Raw genomic sequence first — 24,871 nt, forward strand, 5'->3', positions numbered from 1 at the left:
GAAATTGGCTAAGGTCATCATTCAACTTTCAAAATTGTCCCAGATTATGATGTCTGAGAGGAAAATGCTAGGACTGTTTGTTATCTTGTGATTATCAGTGGGTGTTTATTGTATTAAAGAAGACTTCACTTCCTCAAATTTCAACTGGCCATTATTGTTTAGCAGCCTGATCCTACACTTCCACGGGAAGCCCCGAGCTGCAGTTAAGCCTGTCCATGCTCCCAGGTAAGCATAAGCAGTACATTGAAAGACCATGTCTTCATAACAAAGCACCACTAAACTGTAAGGGTTATGTTTGATATGCTTCTACCGGTGGAAACAACAGCTGTGCAATTGCTAGCATTCTGCAGGGAATGGTTGACACGGTGCACTAATACAGGGTCTGCTGCTGCGTCAACTCCACAATGAGCTAATGAGACTGGATGAGAATCCAGAATCTCTGCAATTCAATGAAGCATTGTGTTAGCCCGTGTTGTGCTCCTGTTAATACACGCACAGATCTGGGAACTTCATCTCGTAAACTGGCACTGAACGGGACTGCGTCTGGCCAAAAGCAGCTGTGATCGTACCTGATGGGCTGGGTGGTGGTCTAGAAATAAAGAGAAACTTTTAGAAAATGTAAATTGAGTGAATGAACCAACAGTTGTTCTCTGAAGTTATATAGATCATTATGCAAACCAGGATCAGTTGTTAGGGTATCAAATACACACTACTATATTCAGAGATAAAAGATACAGGTTACATACAACTGGAATATGGTTACGGAATGTTTCCAGGGAAAGAAATATGAAGTGCTCAGTTTAAATGGAATCAGAGGTGGTTAGACGTGGTTATGGAGAAATAACAGTTATGAATGCAAGACTTTATAAGGTCGTTATGTTTTAAAATGTCTCTTAATTTAAAATGAAATAGAATTTTCTGGATGAGGATGGTGATCACAGTCGGGGGGGGGGGGGGGGGGGGGCAGTGGTGCAATGGTATTGTCACTGGACTGTAATCCAGAGATCCAGAGTAATGCTCTGGGGACCCGTGTTCGAATCCCACCACGGCAGATGGTGAAATTTGAATCCAACAAAAATCTAGAATTAAAAGTCTAATGATGACTATAAAACCATTGTCGATTGTTGTAAAAACCCATCTGGTTCACTAGTGTCCTTTAGGGGAGGAAATATTCCACCCTCAGCTGGTCTGGCTGACATATAACTCAAACTCACAGCAATGTGCTCACTCTTAAATGCTCTCTGAAATGGCCTATCAAAGCACTCAGTTCAATTTGGGATGGAGCCCAGTCAGCAGTGCCCACACCCCATGAATGAACTTTGCCCAAAGACATCCCCAGGTGATCTTTAAGTCATGGGTAAAGAAATTCAAACCAAACCGATTGAAAATCAAATGATGGTTTTCAGACTTTGGCACCGAGGTTACCGAGATTTCAGACACGAGGCCGCAATTCACCCGAATCCGCTCTATGCACCCACACCAATAGGGAAACAGGAGTGCTTTCCGCTGGTGCTAGCAGCAGCTGTGAGGTGGGATTCACACATCTGAGTGATGCAAATTTAAGTGTTGCGGGAAACACCCTCGCCAGCCCAGCTGTTCAAGAATTCTTAAAGGGTGCCCCGATCTCCGCACTGAGAGATAGGCCCCCCTCCCCACCACTCCTTCCGACCAGGGGAGCACCACCAAGCCCTCACCATCGAAGGGCATCCTCCCCCTCACCATGAAAAGTACGGGCCACAGCCCCGCAGGCATGTGAGTGATCACACTGCCACCCCCTCCCATCCAGAGGCCTATGCGGCTTCCCCCAAGAGAGAAGCTCCCAGATAAACCCCCCTCATGACCCCCAGTACCAACCTTGCACTGGCCCCTGGTACCCTGGCAGTGACACCCTGACCTGGCACCTTGTACTCCGAGGTGGGTCAAAGAAGTGTCTACATTGCCGAGGTGGCCCTCTGCTGCTGCTAGGCTGCATTGGGAGGGTTTCCCAAGGGTCCTCAGGATTGAGTGGGCTGGGGCAAAGGGTTGACCTCAGCACTCTCCCCCAGCATGGAATTCTTGTGGTTAGACTGCCCCTTCTAACCCTGAGAAACGTGAATATCACTCCTGGCATGGTGATTTCAGGCAGCTCTCTGATCAAAGTCTTCATTCTGGTCTGTGAACTGTGAAAACTTTGAAGTGGTCTGGTCACTTTAATTTCCATGCCCCCTGGACACCTGGCAGCCTCCAACTCACAGCAGCACTCCATTCAGCAGAATGGATTCCTCTTTCTCTCTCTCAGAAGCTGCAGATGTGAGAAAACCCCTTTCAAGTCCTCTGATTGACAGGAGAAGGCACTTTCACTGCAGTGGGAGGGGTTGGGGCAGGGGGGAATTACCTTCTCCACAGCTGCTCACTCAGCCAGCATATATTCCTAGTATTTGAGCCTTCCCAGAAAGCATAAATCCTTGGAAACCCTTTGACGTCCTTTGCTTTCCTTTGAAAACATTTGTTTTCATTCAGTTTCATACGGCATCCTCACAAACCTTTGATGAACAGCCAGATGTTTTTTGCACAGCATGCAGAGTTTATTTGAATGCATCTGAATAACCCGCACTGTTCCGAAACACAATCTTTATACAAAGGAGGACCTGACAGCACTTAACTATTTTGCAGTTGCCTGCAGCTGTGAACAAAGGCAGCTATTTCTACAGCCACTTCTTTAAGTACTCTGGGACATAGATTTTCAGGTCCTGGGGATTTATCGGCCTTCAATCCCATCAATTTTCCCAGCACCATTTCTCTGCTATTACTAATTTTCTTCAATTCCTCCCTCTCATTAAACCCTTGGTTCCCCAACATTCCTGGTGCACTGTTTATGTCTTTCTCAGCCATTTCTTTATTCCCCGTTATGAATTCTCCCTTTTTCTGACTGTGAGGGGCCTACATTCGTTTTTGTCAATCTTTTTCTCTTTACATATCTATAGAAACTTTTGCAGTCAGTTTTTATTTTCCCTGCTAGCTTACTTTCATACTCGATTTTTCCCTTCTTAATCAATCCCTTGGTCCTCCTTTGCTGACATTTAAACTGCTCCCAATCCTCAGGCCTATTGCTTTTTCTTGCCAATTTATATGCTTCTTCCTTGAATCTGATACTATCTCTAATTTCCCTTGTAAGCCATGGTTTGGCCACAATTCCCTTACCACTCTTGCGCCAAACAGGAATAAACAACTTCTGGAGATCACCTATTCGTTATTTAAATGCCTGCCATTGCCTGTCCACTGTCGTTCCTTTCAGTAATGTTTCCCAGTCTATCATGGCCAATTCATGCTTCATACCATCATAGTTCCTTTACTGAGATTCAGGACCCTGGTCACAGAATCAACTGCATCATTATCCACCTTGACAAAGAATTTGCTCATATCATGGTCACTCATCTCCAAGGGTTCTCCCACAACAAATCCTTTCTCTTTGCACAAAACCCAGTACAAAATAGCCTGCTCCCTTGTTGGTTCCTCAACGCATTGCTCCAGAAAACCATTCCATCTGGTTCCTCCTCTGTTGTACTGTGACTAATTTGATTCTCCCAATCTATATGCAGATGGTTAGCACTGCTGCTTCACAGCTCCAGGGACCTGGGTTCGATTCCCGGCTTGGGTCACTGTCTGTGCGGAGTTTGCACATTCTCCTCGTGTCTGCGTGGGTTTCCTCTGGGTGCTCCGGTTTCCTTCCACAGTCCAAAGATGTGCGGGTTAGGTTGATTGGCCATGCTAAAAATTGCCCTTAGTGTCTTGAGATGCGTAGGTTAGAGGGATTAGTGGGTAAATATGTAGGGATATGGGGGTAGGGCCTGGGTGGGATTGTGGTCGGTGCAGACTCGATGGGCCGAATGGCCTCTTTCTGTACTGTAGGGTTTCTATGATTAAAGTCACCCGTATGATACTCGAGCACTAAATCCAGAGAATTCAGTTCAAATATCACCAAAATAGTGATTCAATAAGTCCTTTAAGAAATTAAGCCTTATCCAGGCTGGCCTTAATGTGACTCCAGTCCACACCAACACGGTTGACTTATATCTGTCCCTGAAATAGCTTACCATAATATTCAATTGTATCAAATTGCTGGTGACCCACCCCACCAGCTTCTCAGGGCAATTAGTTATAGGCAATACATCTGACCTTGTCAATGATGCCCACATTCTGAAAATAAATGATGATCTATCAGCTGTACAACTCCAAAACTTGATTTTCTATTTTCACTGGCACAACAAAGCTGATAGTGAGTTTGTCACAATTCTCCAAGTTGTCCGAGTGCTCAGCTGGGCTTTTCAACCATTTCATAGTTCAGGGTGAGGAAAGCTCCAAGGCTCCTGCATGACCTACCTGATAGTTATCTCAAATATTTGATTCAGTTTACTCTGCAGAATAGTTGCCTGAAATTCAAGGGATGAGAAGCATCAGTAAATGTATCAAACCTTCAGACAAGCCAAATATCTTCAATTCAACAATCTTAATTTCAGAACAAAACCCTATCTCAGCATTCCCAATATATAATTCCAATAAATAGAGAGGGAGGAAAGTAAAGGGGCAACTGGGAATGGGACAGAGAGAGGAGCAGCCAGGAAAGGGGTAACTGGCAATGGGACTAAGAGGGGAGCAGTCAGTAAGGGTGGGAGAAACCCAGAACTGTTACATTGGGTAAATGAAAGATTGTTTCCATTACTGGGTGAATGGGGAACAAGGGAATGGAAAGCTCAGGTACAGCAGGCAGTAAAGAAGGCAAGTGGTATGTTGGCCTTCATAGCGAGAGGATTTGAGTACAGGGACAGGGGTGTTTTGCTGCAATTGCATTGGGCGTTGGTGAGGCCACACCTGGAGTATTGTGTGCAGTTTTGGTGTCCTTATCTAAGGAAGGATGTCCTTGCTATAGAGGGAGTGCAGCAAAGGTTTACCAGGCTGCTCCTGGGATGGCAGGTCTGTCACATGAGGAGAGACTAAATTGGTTAGGATTATATTCACTGGAGTTTACAAGAGTGAGAGCAGATCTCATAGAAACTTATAAAATTCTAACAGGGTTAGACAGGGTAGATTCAGAAAGAATGTTCCCAATGGTGGGGAGTCCAGAACTAGGGGTCATAGTTTGAGGATAAGGGGTAAACATTTTAGAACTGAGGTGAGGAGAAATTTCTTCACCCAGAGGGTGGTGAATGTGTGGAATTCACTCCCACAAAAAGTAGTTGAGGCCGAAACGTTGTGTGATTTCAAGAAGAAAATAGATATAGTTCTTGGAGCTAAAGGGATCGAGGGATATGGAGAGAAGGGGGAATCAGGATATTGAATTCGATGATCAGCCATAGAACATAGAACATAGAACATAGAACATTACAGCGCAGAACAGGCCCTTCGGCCCACGATGTTGCACCGACCAGTTAAAAAAAAACTGTGACCCTCCAACCTAAACCAATTTCTTTTCGTCCATGAACCTATCTACGGATCTCTTAAACGCCCCCAAACTAGGCGCATTTACTACTGATGCTGGCAGGGCATTCCAATCCCTCACCACCCTCTGGGTAAAGAACCTACCCCTGACATCGGTTCTATAACTACCCCCCCTCAATTTAAAGCCATGCCCCCTCGTGCTGGATTTCTCCATCAGAGGAAAAAGGCTATCACTATCCACCCTATCTAAACCTCTAATCATCTTATATGTTTCAATAAGATCCCCTCTTAGCCGCCGCCTTTCCAGCGAAAACAATCCCAAATCCCTCAGCCTCTCCTCATAGGATCTCCCCTCCATACCAGGCAACATCCTGGTAAACCTCCTCTGCACCCCCTCCAAAGCCTCCACATCCTTCCTGTAATGTGGGGACCAGAACTGCACACAGTACTCCAAGTGCGGCCGCACCAGAGTTGTGTACAGTTGCAACATAACGCTACGACTCCTAAATTCAATCCCCCTACCAATAAACGCCAAGACACCATATGCCTTCTTAACAACCTTATCTACTTGATTCCCAACTTTCAGGGATCTATGCACACATACACCTAGATCCCTCTGCTCCTCCACACTATTCAAAGTCCTCCCGTTAGCCCTATACTCAACACATCTGTTATTCCTACCAAAGTGAATTACCTCACACTTCTCCGCATTAAACTCCATCCGCCACCTCTCGGCCCAACTTTGCAACCTGTCTAAGTCTTCCTGCAAACTACGACACCCTTCCTCACTGTCTACCACACCACCGACTTTGGTGTCATCAGCAAATTTGCTAATCCACCCAACTATACCCTCATCCAGATCATTAATAAATATTACAAACAGCAGTGGCCCCAAAACAGATCCCTGAGGTACACCACTTGTAACCGCACTCCATGATGAATATTTACTATCAACCCCCACCCTCTGTTTCCTATCCGCTAGCCAATTCCTGATCCAATTTCCTAGATCACCCCCAATCCCATACATCTGCATTTTCTGCAGAAGCCTACCATGGTGAACCTTATCAAACGCCTTACTAAAATCCATATATACCACGTCCACTGCCTTGCCCCCATCCACCTCCTTGGTCACTTTCTCAAAAAACTCAATAAGGTTAGTAAGGCACGACCTACCTGCCACAAAACCATGCTGACTATCACCTATCAATTCATTACTCTCCAAATAACTATAAATCCTATCCCTTATAATTTTTTCCAACATCTTGCCGACAACAGAAGTGAGACTCACCGGTCTATAATTCCCGGGGAAGTCTCTGTTCCCCTTCTTAAACAATGGGACAACATTCGCTAACCTCCAATCTTCTGGTACTATACCAGAGGCCAACGAAGACCTGAAGATCAGAGCCAGAGGCTCTGCAATCACTTCTCTTGCCTCCCAGAGAATCCTTGGATAAATCCCATCCGGACCAGGGGATTTATCTATTTTCAGACCCTCCAGAATATCCTGCACATCCTCCTTATCAACTGTAATACTGTCTATTCTACTCCCTTGCAACCCAGTGTCCTCCTCAGCTATATTCATGTCCCCTTGCGTGAACACCGAAGAGAAATATTGGTTCAATGCTTCACCAATCTCCTCCGGTTCCACACATAACTTCCCTCTGCCATCTATAACTGGCCCTAAACTTGCCCTAACCAACCTTCTGTTCTTGACATACCTATAGAACGCCTTAGGATTCTCTTTAACCCTATCCGCCAAAGTCTTCTCATGTCCCCTTTTAGCCCTTCTAAGCTCGCTCTTCAACTCCCTCTTAGCCAATCTAAAGCTTTCTAGTGCACTACCCGAGTGCTCACGTCTCATCCGAACATAAGCCTCCTTTTTCTTTTTAACCAACAAAGAAACTTTTTTGGTGCACCACGGTTCCCTAGCCCTACCAATTCCTCCTTGCCTGACAGGGACATACCTATCACAGACTCGCAGTAGCTGCTCCTTGAAAAAACTCCACATGTCGGACGTTCCCAGTCCCTGTAATCTCCTAGTCCAACCTATGTTTCCTAATTCTCTCCCCATGATCATAATGAATGGCAGAGCAGGCTCGTAGGGCCGAATGGCCTCCTCCTGCTTCTAGTTTCTCTGTTACTATGTAAAATGGTGATGGATATGGGCTGAGAACTGATATGTAATTAACAATGGAGATTTTGGAATGAAGGTTGAGATGGATATATGATAGATATGGGGATTGAAGTGCCAAACTATTGGTGTGAAACAAGCTTGTCGAGTTCACTAATACAAAAGCAAAATACTGCAGATGCTAGAAATCTGAAATAAAAGCAGAAAATATTGGAAAAACTCAGAACCTAATATTGGACATGCAAGATGTGGGAAATGCAGTGGATGTAGTGTACGTGGACTTCAGGGAAGACTTTGACAAGATATCACAAAATCTTTGCAGTGCAGAAGAGGGCCATTTGGCCCATTGAGTCTGCACTGGCTCTGAAAGAACATTCTACCCAGTCCCATTCCCCTGCCTTATCCCTGTATTCAGAAAGCAATCCCATTCCATTTTGAATACCTCGATCGAACCTGTCTCCATCACCCTCTCAGCAGCTTGTTCCAGAGTCCAACCACCCACTGGGTGAAAAAAACCTTTCTTCACATTATATCTACTCTTTTTGCCCATTATTTTGAATCGGTGCCCTTCAGTTCATGATGCTCTCTTGATGCTCTCTATATGACACAGTTAATTACTAGAAAAGATTAAGAGGAAATAGGGGAGTAAACTTGATTAAAAATTAGAATAAAGAAAATGGAGTTAAGGACAGTTTCTCAGAATGATTGGAAGCAGATGGTGGTGTCCTCAAGGGTTCTGTTCACAATGTATATCAATGATTTGGACAACAGGCTAAAGGAGGAACAGTGTCTGGATTTGGAGGTGTATCAAAATAGGAGGTTCCAATTATTTTTAAAGACTAAAGGGCCCTGCAAGGGGATACAGATTAGTTGGGGGATTTGCTAAATAGTGCAGACAGAAGAATTCAATGTCAGAATTTGTGAGGTAATACATTGTCATTGAGAAAGAGAGAGTAATGTGACTGTGAATGCAATAGAGCTCAGACTGGGAAGAGCAGGACACAATGAAACAAATGCAGGTTGATAAGGCCGTAAAAAGTCTACAAGGATCAAAAGATAAAACCAAGAGGCAATGATGAACATGTTTTTGAAAAAAACGTAATCCGATCTCATTGAGAGTGCGATTTGTAGCAGAATATTGGAAGAATAACTATAGGCATAACTATAGGGTTCATGGTGGGAGATATAGTGACAAAAACGGTTGATGAAGGAAGGGCCGTGGATGTCATCTATATGGATTTCAGTAAGGCATTTGACAAAGTCGCACATGGCAGGTTGGTTAAGAAGGTTAAGGCTCATGGGATACAAGGAGAAGTGGCTAGATGGGTGGAGAACTGGGCTTGGCCATAGGAGACAGAGGGTAGTGGTCGAAGGGTCTTTTTCCGGCTGGAGGTCTGTGACCAGTGGTGTTCCGCAGGGCTCTGTACTGGGACCTCTGCTATTTGTGATATATATAAATGATTTGGAAGAAGGTGTAACTGGTGTAATCAGCAAGTTTGCGGATGACACGAAGATGGCTGGAATTGCGGATAGCGAAGAGCATTGTCGGGCAATACAGCAGGATATAGATAGGCTGGAAAATTGGGCGGAGAGGTGGCAGATGGAGTTTAATCCGGATAAATGTGAAGTGATGCATTTTGGAAGAAATAATGTAGGGAGGAATTATACAATAAATGGCAGAGTCATCAGGAGTATAGAAACACAGAGGGACCTAGGTGTGCAAGTCCACAAATCCTTGAAGGTGGCAACACAGGTGGAGAAGGTGGTGAAGAAGGCATATGGTATGCTTGCCTTTATAGGACGGGGTATAGAGTATAAAAGCTGGAGTCTGATGATGCAGCTGTATAGAACGCTGGTTAGGCCACATTTGGAGTACTGCGTCCAGTTCTGGTCGCCGCACTACCAGAAGGACGTGGAGGCATTGGAGAGAGTGCAGAGAAGGTTTACCAGGATGTTGCCTGGTATGGAGGGTCTTAGCTATGAGGAGAGATTGGGTAGACTGGGGTTGTTCTCCTTGGAAAGACGGAGAATGAGGGGAGATCTAATAGAGGTATACAAGATTATGAAGGGTATAGATAGGGTGAACAGTGGGAAGCTTTTTCCCAGGTCGGAGGTGACGATCACGAGGGGTCACGGGCTCAAGCTGAGAGGGGCGAAGTATAACTCAGACATCAGAGGGACGTTTTTTACACAGAGGGTGGTGGGGGCCTGGAATGCGCTGCCAAGTAGAGTGGTGGAGGCAGGCACGCTGACATCGTTTAAGACTTACCTGGATAGTCACATGAGCAGCCTGGGAATGGAGGGATACAAACGATTGGTCTAGTTGGACCAAGGAGCGGCACAGGCTTGGAGGGCCGAAGGGCCTGTTTCCTGTGCTGTACTGTTCTTTGTTCTTTGTTCTTTATAGGAAGGATATCAGAGGTAGGTTCTTTACTCAGAGAGTGGTTGGGGTGTGGAATGGACTGCCTGCAGTGATAGTGGAGTCAGACACTTTAGGAACATTTAAGCGGTTATTGCATAGGCACATGGAGCACACCAGGATGATAGGGAGTGGGATAGCTTGATCTTGGTTTCAGATAAAGCTCGGCACAACATCGTGGGCCGAAGGGCCTGTTCTGTGCTGTACTGTTCTATGTTCTATGTTCTAATATTGAAGATTTAGAGAGGATACATCACAGGCAGAGAGATCTGGGTGTACATGTCCGCTGCTCGCTGAAAGTGGCAACATAGGTGGAGAAGGTAGTCAAGAAGGCATACAGCATGCTCGCCTTCATCGGTCAGGGCATTGAGTATAAAAATTGGCAAGTCATGTTGCAACTGTACAGAAACTTAGTTCGGCCTCATTTAGAATATTGTGTACAATTCTGGTCACCACACTACCAGAAGGATGTGGAGGCTTTGGAGAGGGTACAGAAGAGGTTTACCAGGATGCTGCCTGGTCTGGAGGGTATTAGCTATGAGGAGAGGTTGGATAAACTCGATTTGTTCTCACTGGAACGATGGAGGTTGAGGGGCGACCTGATAGAAATCTACAAGATTATGAGTGGCATGGACAGAGTGGATAGTCAGATGTTCTTTCCTAGGGTAGAAAAGTCAAGTACTAGGGGACATAGGTTTAAGGTGCGTGGGGAAAAGAACAAAGAACAAAGAAAAAAGAACAAAGAACAATACAGCACAGGAACAGGCCCTTCGGCCCTCCAAGCCCGCACCGCTCCCTGGTCCAAACTAGACCATTCTTTTGTATCCCTCCATTCCCACTCCGTTCATATGGCTATCTAGATAAGTCTTAAACGTTCCCAGTGTGTCCGCCTCCACCACCTTGCCTGGCAGTGCATTCCAGGCCCCCACCACCCTCTGTGTAAAATACGTCCTTCTGATATCCGTGTTAAACCTCCCCCCCCTCACCTTGAACCTATGACCCCTCGTGAACGTCACCACCGACCTGGGAAAAAGCCTCCCACCGTTCACCCTATCTGTGCCTTTCATAATTTTATACACCTCTATTAGGTCACCCCTCATCCTCCGTCTTTCCAGTGAGAACAACCCCAGTTTACCCAATCTCTCCTCATAACTAAGCCCTTCCATACCAGGCAACATCCTGGTAAACCTCCTCTGCATTCTCTCCAAAGCCTCCACGTCCTTCTGGTAGTGTGGCGACCAGAACTGGACGCAGTATTCCAAATGCGGCCGAACCAACGTTCGATACAACTGCAACATCAGACCCCAACTTTTATACTCTATGCCCCGTCCTATAAAGGCAAGCATGCCATATGCCTTATTCACTACCTTCTCCACCTGTGGCGACACCTTCAAGGATCTGTGGACTTGCACACCCAGGTCCCTCTGCGTATCTACACCCTTTATGGTTCTGCCATTTATCGTGTAGCTCCCCCCTACGCTAGTCCTACCAAAATGCATCACTTCGCATTTATCTGGATTGAACTCCATCGCCATTTCTTTGCCCAAATTTCCAGCCTATCTATATCCTTCTGTAGCCTCTGACAATGTTCCTCACTATCTGCAAGTCCAGTCATTTTTGTGTCGAAGTTTAGAGGAGATGTGCGAGGCAAGTTTTTTACACCGAGGATGGTGAATGGCTGGAACGCGCTGTCCGGGGAGGTGGTGGGAGCAGGTACGACAGCAGCATTTAAGGGGCAATTAGACGAATACATGAATAGGATGGGAATGGAAGGATACAGAATCCGTAAGTGCGTATGGTTTTAGTTTAGGCAGGCATCATGATCGGCACAGGCTTGGAGAACCGAAGGGTCTGTTCCTGTTCTTTGTTCTTTGTTCTAGGATCACTAAGATGCTATAAGGGTTGAAGAAATACAAATATGAAGAAAGATCAAGTTTATTTTTGTCAGAACAATCACAGGGCAGACATGTGAAAATTACTAGGTAGGTAGAAGCTGACTGTTTCCAGTTGTTGAAGGTCTCAAGGGCAAGGCATCACAGATACAAGACTAAATATCAGGGAGTTCATACAGAGAGCAGGAGAAACTTCTTCACAGAGAGCTGTGAGGCTGTGGGTTTCATTTCCAGGGTGAGTGGTTGAGGAAGAAACAATGTGAACTTTCGAGATGAGATTGGAGAGGGGATGGAGGAAAAAAAAGGTGTTTGAAGGGATGTGGGAATAAGGTGGGTAAATGTGCTTCAGATTTTGTTTGATGTGAGGGTAAAGTTTGACACGGACTATTTAGGTTGAATGGCCTGGTTCTGTGTTGCAAATTTTGTTATATTTCTTTGTGTCCCAGTTGAGCCGGCCAGAAATGTTTGAAACATTTTGTGGTGAATAACGACCCACCAATCACTTTGATCATTTTTCCACCTTTAAGTGATTTTTGGTGATGAACTGCCTCAGGCCCAAATGATTTTGTTCATTAATAGAGTCATAGAGTCAGGTTTACAGCATGGAAACAGGCCCTTCGGCCCAACTTGCCCATGCTGCCCTTTTTTTTAACCACTAAACTAATCCCAATTGCCCGCATTTGGCTCATATCCCTCGATACTGAAAGGAACTGAAAGAAATGTCAGAGGTAATAGTGGATGCGTTAGTGGTTATTTATCAAAATTCACTGGACTCTGGGGTAGTGCCGGCTGATTGGAAAACGGCTAATGTTACACCGCTGTTTAAAAAAGGAAGTAGACAAAAGGTGGGTAACTACAGGCCGGTTAGCTTAACATCTGTAGTTGGGAAAATGCTGGAATCCATCATTAAAGAGGAAATAGCAGAGCACCTGGATAAGAATGGTTCGATCAAGCAGACGCAGCATGGATTCATGAAGGGAAAGTCGTGTTTGACAAATTTACTGGATTTATATGAAGATGTGACGAGTGCGGTTGACAGAGGGGAACCGGTGGATGTGGTGTTTTTGGATTTCCAGAAGGCATTCGATAAGGTGCCTCACAAAAGGTTGCTGCAGAAGATTGGGGTACACGGAGTTGGGGGTAAGGTGTTGGCATGGATTGGGGATTGGCTATCTAACAGGAAGCAGAGAGTTGGAATAAATGGGTGCTTTTCTGGTTGGCAGTTGGTGACCAGTGGTGTGCCGCAGGGATCGGAGCTGGGGCCTCAACTGTTTACCATTTACATAGATGATCTGGAGGAGGGGACTGAATCTAGGGTATTCAAGTTTGCTGATGACACGAAGATGAGTGGGAAAGTGAATTGGGTGGAGGACACGGAAAGTCTGCAGAGAGATTTGGATAGGCTGAGCGAGTGGGCGAGGATCTGGCAGATGGAATATAACGTTGGCAAATGTGAGGTTATCCACTTTAGAAGAAATAATAGTAAATTGGCATATTATTTAAATGGAGAAAAATTACACCATGCTACTGTGCAGAGAGACCTGGGGGTCCTTGTGCACAAATCGCAAAAACTCAGTCTGCAGGTGCAGCAGGTGATCAAGAAGGCGAATGGAATGTTGGCCTTTATCGCGAGGGGGATAGAATATAAAAGCAGGGAGGTCTTGCTGCAACTGTACAAGGCACTGGTGAGGCCGCAACTGGAGTACTGTGTGCAGTTTTGGTCCCCTTATTTGCGAAAGGATATATTGACCTTGGAGGGAGTGCAGAGAAGGTTCACCAGGTTGATACCGGAGATGAGGGGTGTAGCTTATGAGGAGAGATTGAACAGATTGGGTCTGTACTCGTTGGAGTTTAGAAGGCTGAGGGGTGATCTTATAGAGACATATAAGATAATGAAGGGGCTGGATAGGGTAGAGGTAGAGAGATTCTTTCCACTTAGAAGGGAAACCAGAACTAGAGGGCACAGCCTCAAAATAAGTGGCGGCCGGTTCAGAACAGAGTTGAGGGGGGACTTCTTCTCTCTGAGGGTAGTGAATCTCTGGAATTCTCTGCCCATTGAAGCGGTGGAGGCTTCCTCGTTGAATATGTTTAAATCACGGGTAGATAGTTTTCTGATCGCTAAGGGAATTAGGGGATATGGGGAGCAGGCGGGTAAGTGGAACTTATTTGCGGGTATGTGGAACTGATTCGCTTCAGATCAACCATGATCTTGTTGAATGGCGGGGCAGGCTCGAGGGGCTAGATAGCCTACTCCTGCTCCTATTTCTTATGTTCTAATACCCATCTTACCCATGTAACTGTCTAAATGCTTTTTAAAAGACAAAATTGTACCCGCCTCTACTACTACCTCTGGCAGCTTGTTCCAGACACTCACTACCCTCTGTGCGAAATTTCTTTCCCTCTGGACACTTTTGTATTCATTACCACAGGAAGTAGTTGATGCCAAAACATTGAATTATTCAAGAGGCGGCTGGATATAGCACTTGGGGCGAATGGGATCAAAGGTTATGGGGAAAAAGCAGGATTAGGCTATTGAGTTGGACGATTAGCCATGATCGTAATGAATGGTGAAGCAGGCTCGAAGGGCCGAATGGCCTCCTCCTGCTCCTATCTTATATGTTTCTATGTATCTCAGCCCACAGCTATATTTTACCATTCCATGTCCTATCACAGACTTTCTCTTCATGGAAGGATATTGTGATTTGTTAATCTGTTCACACATTTCTAAACTGCATGTCTTACCCTTGCTCCACAGTGGGCTGCTATCTCTTCAAATGGAGCTTTCTGAAACTTTTCCACCACCTGTCGCCGTCTCTCTCTCTCCTGCTCCTCCATGGCACCACCATCTACTGACCAACAAAGACAGACTATCAGAGGCAAATTCACAAAAACCAGGCCAAAGTGGCCAAAATCTTCCGGTCCTGCCTGATGCAGGAATCGTCACGGGCAGAACGGATAATTTGATGGACGAGCAAAAGTTCTGTTGACCTCGAGCAGGGATTTCTGGTTCAGGGGCAGTTGGGACCAGATCAATCTAGAAGAGTTGGAGGCTTAGATTTTCTGTCCAGCAGAGGCAGGGAGTATTGTCGGATGTCTCAGGAAGGTACCGACTCACTTGGGAACCAGTCCAAATTTTACGCATCATTTCATACAGATAACAAGAGCCTCACTACTTTTGTTGTGTGCGTGCACACGAGTGGGTAATGATATTGTGTGACTAATTCTCCATCATTTCTGTCTCAGTTCCATTGGCTTATGTCTGCAATTGGACATCGGGTGTTCCCCACAAGGTAGTAGTCACCTGAAAGTGCGGAGCTTTTCGCTTTTTAACTATTTTAAACATTTTATTGACAGGTTCCTTTGCACACTGTCTTTGAGTTTTATCAAATCTTGAAGACAACCTTCAGGCCCCTCACTGCCCATGATTTCTCATGGTTTAGCAGGAGAAAGCTGCAACATCAGTGAAACAATTGCGTACAGATACTCGAAGCAGCTTACTATTATATTGCTTTATCCACTTGTACATATCATTAGCTAGATATCAGGTTCCATAGTGTAGTGGTCATCACATAGAACATAGAACATTACAGGGCAGTACAGGCCCTTCGGCCCTCGACGTTGCGCCGACCAATGGCACCAATCTAAAGCCCCTCTAATCTACACTATTCCAATATCATCCATATGTTTATCCAATAACCATTTGAACGCTCTTAACGTTGACGAGTCCACTACTGCTGCAGGCAGGGCATTCCACGCCCTTACTACTCTCTGAGTAAGGAACCTACCTTGAACATCTGTCCTATATCTCTCACCCCTCAATTTAAAGCTATGCCCCCTCGTGCTAGCCAACACCATCCGAGGAAAAAGGCTCTCACTATCCACCCTATCTAATCCTCTGATCATCTTGTATGCCTCTATCACGTCTGCTTTACACGCAGAAGGTCCTGAGTTTGAGCCCCAGTGGATCCAATGTCGTTTTTTTAGGGGCAGCATGGTGGCACAGTGGTTAGCTGCCTCACAGCACCAGGGACCTGGGTTTGATTCCCAGCTTGGGTCACTGCCTGTGTGGAGTTTGCACATTCTCCCCGTGTCTGTGTGGGTTTCCTCCAGATGCTCCGGTTTCCTTCCACATTCTGAAAGATGTGCTGGTTAGGTGGATTGACCCGAACAGGCACCAGAGTGTGGCGACGAGGGGATTTTCACAGTAACTTCATTGCAGTGTTAATGTAAGCCTTACTTGTGGCTAATAAACAAACTTTTACTTTTTTTTAAACGTCCCTATGACCAACCGAAGCAGAAATGGCACCATCCTTCAATTTCAGTGAGTGGCAGGATTTTTTGTTTAAGTTTAAGTTCATTTATTAGTGTCACAAGTAGGTTTACATTAACACTGCAATGAAGTTACTGTGAAAATCCCCTAGTTGCCACGTTCCGGCACCTGTTTGGGTTACACTGAGGGAGAATTTAGCACGGCCAATGCACCGTAACCAGCACGTCTTTCAGACTGTGGGAGGAAACCGGAGCACCCGGAGGAAACCCACTCAGACACGGGGAGAACGTACAGACTCCACACAGACAGGGAATTGAACCTGGCTAACCCACGGTGCCACCGTGCCGCCCATCAGGATTTCCTGAGGATCAGTGAGTCACTTAGTCTTGGATGAATGGCCAGATGTACAGGAACAGTAAAGGACTGGACTTTTGTTCATGAATATCTTATCTACAACTAACAGTACACCACCATGAAAGTGAACATTCCTATCCCAGAGAGATGCCTCTATGCCTTAGCTTTAAGAGCCTCGCAAGAGGATGGAGCTGGGTGGCTCCGCAGGGACCACAGGCACAATCTTACAACCTCGTCCCATCTGTAGTTCAGCAAGGTGAGGTGGGAAGATTGGGTGAGAGGTGAAAGGCGCCGGACCTGTTCTGCCGGAGAAACTGGCTTCACGAAGATCTGGCCTGACTTGCATTAACCCCCACATCAATCGATCTTCCGACTGGTGAGAATCACAGTTGCTCTGCACCACCGGAGACCAGACGTGATGACCTCGCTGGGGATGGTGGGGGGAGGGGGGGGGGGTCGAAGGCCATTGAAGCCCCTGGGGGTGGTCAGGGGCAGGGCCAGGCAGTGCCCATAGGGCAGCGCCAAAGATGTGGGGCCTGAGTGGGTTTGGGGCAATTACAGGAGGGAGATCCACAGGGATGGGGGGAGGAAACAAAGAATAAAGAAAAGTACAGCACAAACCCTTTGGCCCTCCAAGCCTGTGCCGATCATGATGTCCTAACCAATAAAAGAAACCTTCTGCCCTTACTCAGTCCGTATCCCTCTATTCCCTCCCTATTCATCGACCCATCCAGATGCCTCTTAAATGTTGCTAATGTGCCTGCTTCCACCACCTCCTCTGGCAGCGTGTTCCAGGCACCCACCACTCTCTGTGTGAAAAACTTCCCCCGCACATCTCCCTTAAACTTACCCCCTCACACCTTGAACCTGTGCCCCCTTGTAATTCACACTTCCACCCTGGGAAAAAGCTTCTGACTCTCCACCCTGTCTGTGCCTCTCATAATTTTTGAGACCTCTTTCAGGTCTCCCCTCAGCCCCTGTCTTTGCAGTGAAAAAAGGGTGGAACTCTGCAGGGTTGGTGATCAGGGAGGGAAGGAAACTCTGCAGATTGGATGTGTTTGGGACCCTTGAAAATCCTAAGCAACTGGGAGTGACAGAGGAAGTAGGAGTCATAGCAACTCCCAAGGTAACGTGCACACCGAGACCCCACAATGCAGAATGAGGCCATTCGGCCATCGAATCTACACAAACTCTCTGACACAGCACCTTACTCTGACACTGTAAGGCCACAGTGCCAACCACTGTGCCACGATGCTGCCATTGCAGGGGAAAACGTGCTTGCGATGGTCACACACAGGTTGTACATTGATGGAATGGTAACCTATGCAGTGAATATACATTGGGCACTGCAACCTTGGAGCCCATATAGCCACATGGGTGCAGTCTTTGGTCCCTGCACTCTGGGAAAGCCTGAAATGGTGGGAAAGCCAGTGAATCTCACAGCCTGGCATCCTCGTCCGTGGTGCATGAAAGCTGTGCGGGACCTAGTCGAGAAGAAAAGGAAAGCGTACAAAAGGCTCAGAGAACTTGGCGAAGATAGGGATTTAGAAGAGTATACGGCTTGTAGGAAGGGACTAAAGAAGGAAATTAGGAGAGCCAGAAGGGGTCACGAGAAGGCCCTGGCAGGTAGGATTAAGGAGAACCCTAAGGCGTTCCATAAATATGTGAAGAGTAAAAGGATGAGACGTGAAGGAATAGGGCCTATAAAAGGTGAAGGCGGGAAAGTCTGTACGGAACCAGTAGAAATGGCAGAGGTGCTCAATGAGTATTTTGCCTTGGTTTTCACAGAGGAGAAGGACCTGGGTGGATGTACTGCGGGCTTGCGGTGGACTGAAAAGATTGAGTATGTGGATTTAAGAAAGAGGTTGTGCTGGAATCTTTGAATGGCATCAAGATAGATAAGTCGCCGGGTCCAGATGGGATGTACCCCAGGTTACTGTGGGGGGCGAGGGAAGAGATTGCAGAGCCTCTGGCGATGATCTTTGCGTCGTCGATGGAGACGGGAGAGGTGCCGGAGGATTGGAGGATTGCGGATGTGGTTCCTATTTTCAAGAAGGGGAATAGGGATAGCCCAGGTAATTACCGACTGGTGAGTCTAACCTCAGTGGTTGGTAAACTGATGGAGAAGATCCTGAAGGACAGGATATATGAGCATTTAGAGAGGTTTACTATGCTCAAGAATACTCAGCATGGCTTTGTCAAGGGCAGATCGTGCCTTACGAGCCTGGTGGAGTTCTTCGAAAATGTGACTAAACACATTGACGAAGGGAAAGCGGTAGATGTGGTTTATATGGATTTTAGCAAGGCGTTCGATAAGGTCCCCCATGCAAGGCTTCTAGAAATAGTGAGAGGGCATGGGATCCAAGGGGCTGCTGCCCTGTGGATCCAGAACTGGCTTGCCCAAAGGAGGCAGAGAGTGGGTATAGATGGATCTTTTTCTAAATGGAGGTCGGTCACCAGTGGTGTGCCCCAGGGATCTGTTCTGGGACCCTTGCTGTTTGTCATTTTCATAAATGACCTGGATGAGGAAGCGGAGGGATGGGTTGGTAAGTTTGCCGACGACACGAAGGTTGGTGGGGTTGTGGATAGTCTGGAGGGATGTCAGAGGTTACAGAGGGACATAGATAGGATGCAAGACTGGGCGGAGAAGTGGCAGATGGACTTCAACCCAGATAAATGCGTCGTGGTCCATTTTGGTAGGTCAAATGGGATGAAGGAGTACAATATAAAGGGAAAGACTCTTAGTACTGTAGAGGATCAGAAGGACCTTGGGGTCCGGGTCCACAGGACTCTGAAATCGGTGGAGGAGTGGTTAAGAAGGCGTATGGTGTGCTGGCCTTTATCAATCGAGGGATTGAGTTTTGGAGTCGGGAGATAATGATGCAGCTATATAAGACCCTCGTCAGACCCCACTTGGAGTACTGTGCTCAGTTCTGGTCGCCTCACTATAGGAAGGATGTGGAAAAGATTGAAAGGGTGCAGAGGAGATTTACAAGGATGTTGCCTGGATTGAGTGGCATGCCTTATGAGGATAGGCTGAGGGAGCTCGGTCTTTTCTCCTTGGAGAGACGAAGGATGAGAGGAGACCTAATAGAGGAGTATAAGATGTTGAGAGGCATAGATCGGGTGTACTCTCAGAGGCTTTTTCCCAGGGTGGAAATGTCTGCTACGAGAGGACACAGGTTTAAGGTGCCGGGGGGTAGGTACAGGGGAGATGTTGGGGGTAAGTTTTTCACACAGAGGGTGGTGGGCGAGTGGAATCGGCTGCTGTCAGTGGTGGTGGAGGCGAACTCAATAGGGTCTTTTAAGAGACTCCTGGATGAGTACATGGAGCTTAATAGGATGGAGGGTTATAGGTAGGTCTAGAAGGTAGGGATGTGTTCGGCACAACTTGAGGGCCGAAGGGCCTGTTTGTGCTGGAGTTTTTCTATGTTCTATGTTCTAACAAACTTCATCCAATAATGGGTCCTCCTGTAAAGGGCATCGGTGACCTCCTTTACGCAATGGCATGTTGTGGACTGAGAGATCTCACACAGGTCCCCTGTTGATCCCTGGAAAGACCCAGAGGAAAAGAAATTGAGCACTGCCATTACCCTCACAGCCACTGGCAGGAGGAAGCCTCCAACCCCATGTAGTATCAGGTCTTAACACAGGGAGTTACAAACATGATGTACGAGGTCTCCGGACACTCATCTGTAAGTCGGACACTCTTTGATGATGAACTCTTGGTGTGGAGAGTCAACTCCGCTGTCTGAATCTCTCCTCCTCAGCCTCCTGTTCATGCTCAATCTCCTTCTGGCCCTGCCCCCAGGCGGTATCTCCTGTTGGAGCTGTGCATGGCGATGCCTCTCCCTTCTTCATCGAGGACTCGGAGGAACGCAGCCTGGAGCCGTGGAATCATTCCCACCTTTGCCTTCAGTGGGAAATGTGGAGATCCACAGCTTTGGGAGTGAAGTCCCTCAGCCACTTCTACCGGATACTCTTCCTCCTGTTTATCACTGGTGGTGTTCTTCCGCTTCCCATTTCTCAGTAGATGTTGCTGGGCCGACTTCTCCCGGAATGCTCCAGTGAAGTCCCCCTGTCACCTCTACCAGATGCCCTTCCTCCCATTTATTCTGAGGCCGTGCCCTTGGATCCTCGTCTCTCCTGCTAACGGAAACATCTTCTCCATGTCCACTCTATCCAGGCCTTTCAGTATTCTGGAAGTTTCAATGAGATCCCCCCCTCTTATCCTTCTAACTCCATCGAGTACAGACCCAGAGTCCTCAAACGCGCCTGGGAAATTCCAGTACAAATCTGCCTCCAATTTGAAAACCAACTATTTATCACTACTCTCTAGTTCCCAGCACTCAGCTAACTTCTTATCCAAGTGCCTACTTTCCCTTTTATTCCTTGAGCTAGTCTGTTGTGTGGCACTGTATCAGATGCCTTTTGAAAATCCAAATGCGCCACATCAACAGCTGTCACCGACAGCTCACCTCTGGAATTCAACTCTTTTGTTCATGTTTCATGCCAGGCTGTAATGAGTTCAGGAGCTCAGTGGCCCTGGTAGAACTGAAACTGAGCGTCCGTGAGCAGGTTAGTGCGAAACAAGTGTCATTTTATAGCACTGTTGATGGAGTCCTTCCATCACTTTACTAATGAGCGAGAGTAGACTGACTGGGTGGTAGTCAGCCAGGTTTTAGTTGTGTGTTTTTTGTGTACAGGAAACACCGGGGCAATTTTCCACATTGTTGTGTAGAGGCCAGTGTTGTACCTGGACTGGAAAATCTTGGCAAGGGGTGTGGTAAGTTCTAGAGCACAAGTCTTCAGTACTATTGCCAGAATATTGTTGGGGAGGGTGACGGTATTATCATTGGATGAGTAATCCAGTGACCCAGAGTAATGCTTTGATTTGATTTATTATTGTCACATGTATTAGGATACAGTGAAAAGTATTGTTTCCTGTGTGCTATACAGACAGAGCATACCGTTCATAGAGAAGGAAAGGAGAGGGTGCAGAGTGTAGTGTTACAGTTGTAGCTAGGATGGGGACCAGGGTCCGAATCCCACCACGGCAGATGGTGAAATTTGAATTCAATTGAAATCTGCAATTAAAAGTCTAATAATGATCATGAAAACATTGTTGATTTATGTAAAAACCATCTGGTTCACTCATGTCCATGAGGGAAGGAAATCTGCCGTCCTTACTTGGTCTGGCCTACATGTGACTCCAGACCCACAGCAACGTGGTTGACTCTTAAATGCCTCCTAAAGGCACTCTATTACTCAGCGATGGGCAATAAACACTGGCTCAGCCAGTGATGCCCACATCCCATGAATGATTAGGAAGAGAAGGACCCATGGCCTTTGCAGCATCCCGTCCCATCAACTGTTTTGTGATGAAGCAAGAGGCGATGAGCAGCCATTGGAACTGTTGACCAGAGCATTTTCATTTGGAAACTTCAAATTGACATTCATTCTTGTGATTTGGAATAACTTGAGCCAATCATACATTACATTACATCAGGTGGCCTTGGCAAGCCACAGTGTATATACCATATCGTACGGCATCGTCAGACTAACACCTTACCCTCAATGGGAGCTACTGGATCTCATCTCCTGCTGGGTTTAACAGAAGGTCCTGGGTCTTACCTATTGCTTTCTTCAGGGTTTCAAATGTGATTTCCTCTGCTGGCATTTTCTGTAACAGCGGAAAGAGATATTATAAAATTACTCCAATCTCTCTACACTAAGAAAATTCATAAGTCAAGCAGAAAGACTAAGAATTACATTTTAGTACAGCAGTGGTGAGTGAAGACTAATTAACACAAAGTAATTGAGGTTTTCCTTGATGTGCAGCTTGAGTGAATTGAAGAGTGTGATCCTCAGGGAAAACACTCACTCGTTGCTGTTTAAAAGCTTTCCCAATGCGACAATATGATTATTTTCCTCGCTCACATTCCCAAATCTGTATATAATCTGTATATTTGTAATCTGCATATTCCCTAATCTGTATATCTTCCTGAGCGTGATTGCTAACTCAGTGCAATCAATCTAAAAGGAGCTCTAACCATAGAGGAAACAGGAGGCCATTCAGCCCATTGAGCTGCTCCGCCATTCAGTTAGATCATGGTTGATCATCCATCTCAACATCACATTTTCACCAGATAGAACATAAAACATAGAACAGTACAGCACAGAACAGGCCCTTCGGCCCACAATGTTGTGCCGAGCTTTATCTGAAACCAAGATCAAGCTATCCCACTCCCTATCATCCTGGTGTGCTCCACGTGCCTATCCAATAACCGCTTAAATGTTCCTAAAGTGTCTGACTCCACTATCACTGCAGGCAGTCCATTCCACGCCCCAACCACTCTCTGCATAAAGAACCTACTTCCGATATCCTACCTGTATCTCCCACCACGAACCCTATAGTTATGCCCCCTTGTAATAGCTCCATCCACCTGAGGAAATAGTCTTTGAACGTTCACTCTATCTATCCCCTTCATCATTTTATAAACCTCTATTAAGTCTCCCCTCAGCCTCCTCCGCTCCAGAGAGAACAGCCCTAGCTCCCTCAACCTTTCCTCATAAGACCTACCCTCCAAACCAGGCAGCATCCTGGTAAATCTCCTCTGCACTCTTCCCAGTGCTTCCACATCCTTCTTATAGTGAGGTGACCAGAACTGCACAAAATATTCCAAATGTGGTCTCACCAAGCTCCTGTACAGTTGCAGCATAACCCCACGGCTCTTAAACTCCAACCCCCTGTTAATAAAAGCTAACACACTATAGGCCTTCTTCACAGCTCTATCCACTTGGTGGCAACCTTTAGAGATCTGTGGATATGGACCCCAAGATCTCTCTGTTCCTCCACAGTCTTCAGAACCCTACCTTTGACCCTGTCATCCACATTTAAATTAGTCCTACCAAAATGAATCACCTCACATTTATCAGGGTTAAACTCCATTTGCCATTTTTCAGCCCAGCTTTGCATCCTATCTATCTCTCTTTGCAGCCTACAACAGCCCTCCACCACATCCACTACTCCACCAATCTTGGTGTCATCAGCAAATTTACTGATCCACCCTTCAGCCCCCTCCTCTAAGTCATTAATAAAAATCACAAAGAGCAGAGGACCAAGCACTGATCCCTGCGGCACACCGCTAGCAACCTGCCTCCAATCCGAAAATTTTCCATCCACCACCACCCTCTGTCTTCGATCAGACAGCCAGTTACCTATCCAATCGGCCAACTTTCCCTCTATCCCACACCTCCTCACTTTCATCATAAGCCGACCATGGGGGACCTTATCAAACGCCTTACTAAAATCCATGTATATGACATCAACTGCCCTACCTTCATCAACACATTTAGTTACCTCTATTCTTGATGTCATTAGTATCTATAGATTTCTGTCTCAAACATGTTCAGCGATTCAGCTTTTCCAGCAGGTACAGAATTCCAAAGCTTCTAATATGTGCTCCTTTTTCTTTTTCCCACCTACAGTTGTCGACAGGGCCCTCAGCAGCGTGCGGTCCATCTCCTGCGCCACGACCCTCACCCCCTCCCCTCCCTCCCAGAACAAGGATAGAGTCCCCCTTGTTCTCACATTTCACCCCACCAGCCTCCGCATGCAAAGCACAATCCTCTGCCATTTTCACCAACTCCAGCGTGATGCCACCACCAAACACAAGAGAGTCATAGAGTCATAGAGGTTTACAGCATGGAAACAGGCCCTTCGGCCCAACTTGTCCATGCTGCCCTTTTTTTTCAAAACCCTAAGCTAATCCCAATTGCCTTCATTTGGCCCATATCCCTCTATACCCATCGTACCCATGTAACTATCTAAATGCTTTTTAAAAGATAAAATTGTACCCACCTCTACTACTACCTCTGGCAGCTTGTTCCAGACACTCAACACCCTGTGTGAAAAAATTGCCCCTCTGGACACTTTTGTATCTCTCCCCTCTCACCTTAAACCGATGTCCTCTAGTTTTAGACTCCCCTACCTTTGGGAAAAGATATTGACTATCTACCTTGTCTATGCCCCTCATTATTTTATAGACCTCTATAAGATCACCCCTCAGCCTCCTACGCTCCAGAGAAAAAAGTCCCAGTCTATTCAGCCTCTCCTTATAACTCAAACCATCAAGTCCCAGTAGCATCCTAGTAAATCTTTTCTGCACTCTTTCTAGTTTAATAATATCCTTTCTATAATAGGGTGACCAGAACTGCACACAGTATTCCAAGTGTGGCCTTACCAATGTCTTGTACAACTTCAACAAGACGTCCCAACTCCTGTATTCAACGTTCTGACCAATGAAACCAAGCATGCCAAATGCCTTCTTCACCACTCTGTCCACCTGTGACTCCACTTTCAAGGAGCTATGAACCTGTAACCCTAA

At 46.3% G+C, this 24,871-nt stretch overlaps 1 protein-coding gene across 1 annotated transcript in view; it reads right to left on the minus strand.

Moving 5' to 3' along the window:
• Positions 1 to 357: 357 nt before the first annotated feature.
• Positions 358 to 24,871, minus strand: part of LOC144504252 (protein EFR3 homolog B-like) — a 156,408-nt gene continuing 131,894 nt past the window's right edge. Inside the window, exons 18-21 of the mRNA XM_078229338.1 lie at positions 22,116 to 22,164; positions 14,600 to 14,706; positions 4,360 to 4,409; positions 358 to 589 (exon numbers count right to left, since the gene is read on the minus strand). Coding sequence (XP_078085464.1) covers positions 484 to 589; positions 4,360 to 4,409; positions 14,600 to 14,706; positions 22,116 to 22,164 — 312 coding nt within the window. The 3' untranslated portion in view covers positions 358 to 483. The remainder of the gene's footprint in view (positions 590 to 4,359; positions 4,410 to 14,599; positions 14,707 to 22,115; positions 22,165 to 24,871) is intronic.

Source organism: Mustelus asterias, chromosome 15 (genome assembly GCF_964213995.1).
Source record: "Mustelus asterias chromosome 15, sMusAst1.hap1.1, whole genome shotgun sequence".
NCBI classification, from domain to species: domain Eukaryota; kingdom Metazoa; phylum Chordata; class Chondrichthyes; order Carcharhiniformes; family Triakidae; genus Mustelus; species Mustelus asterias.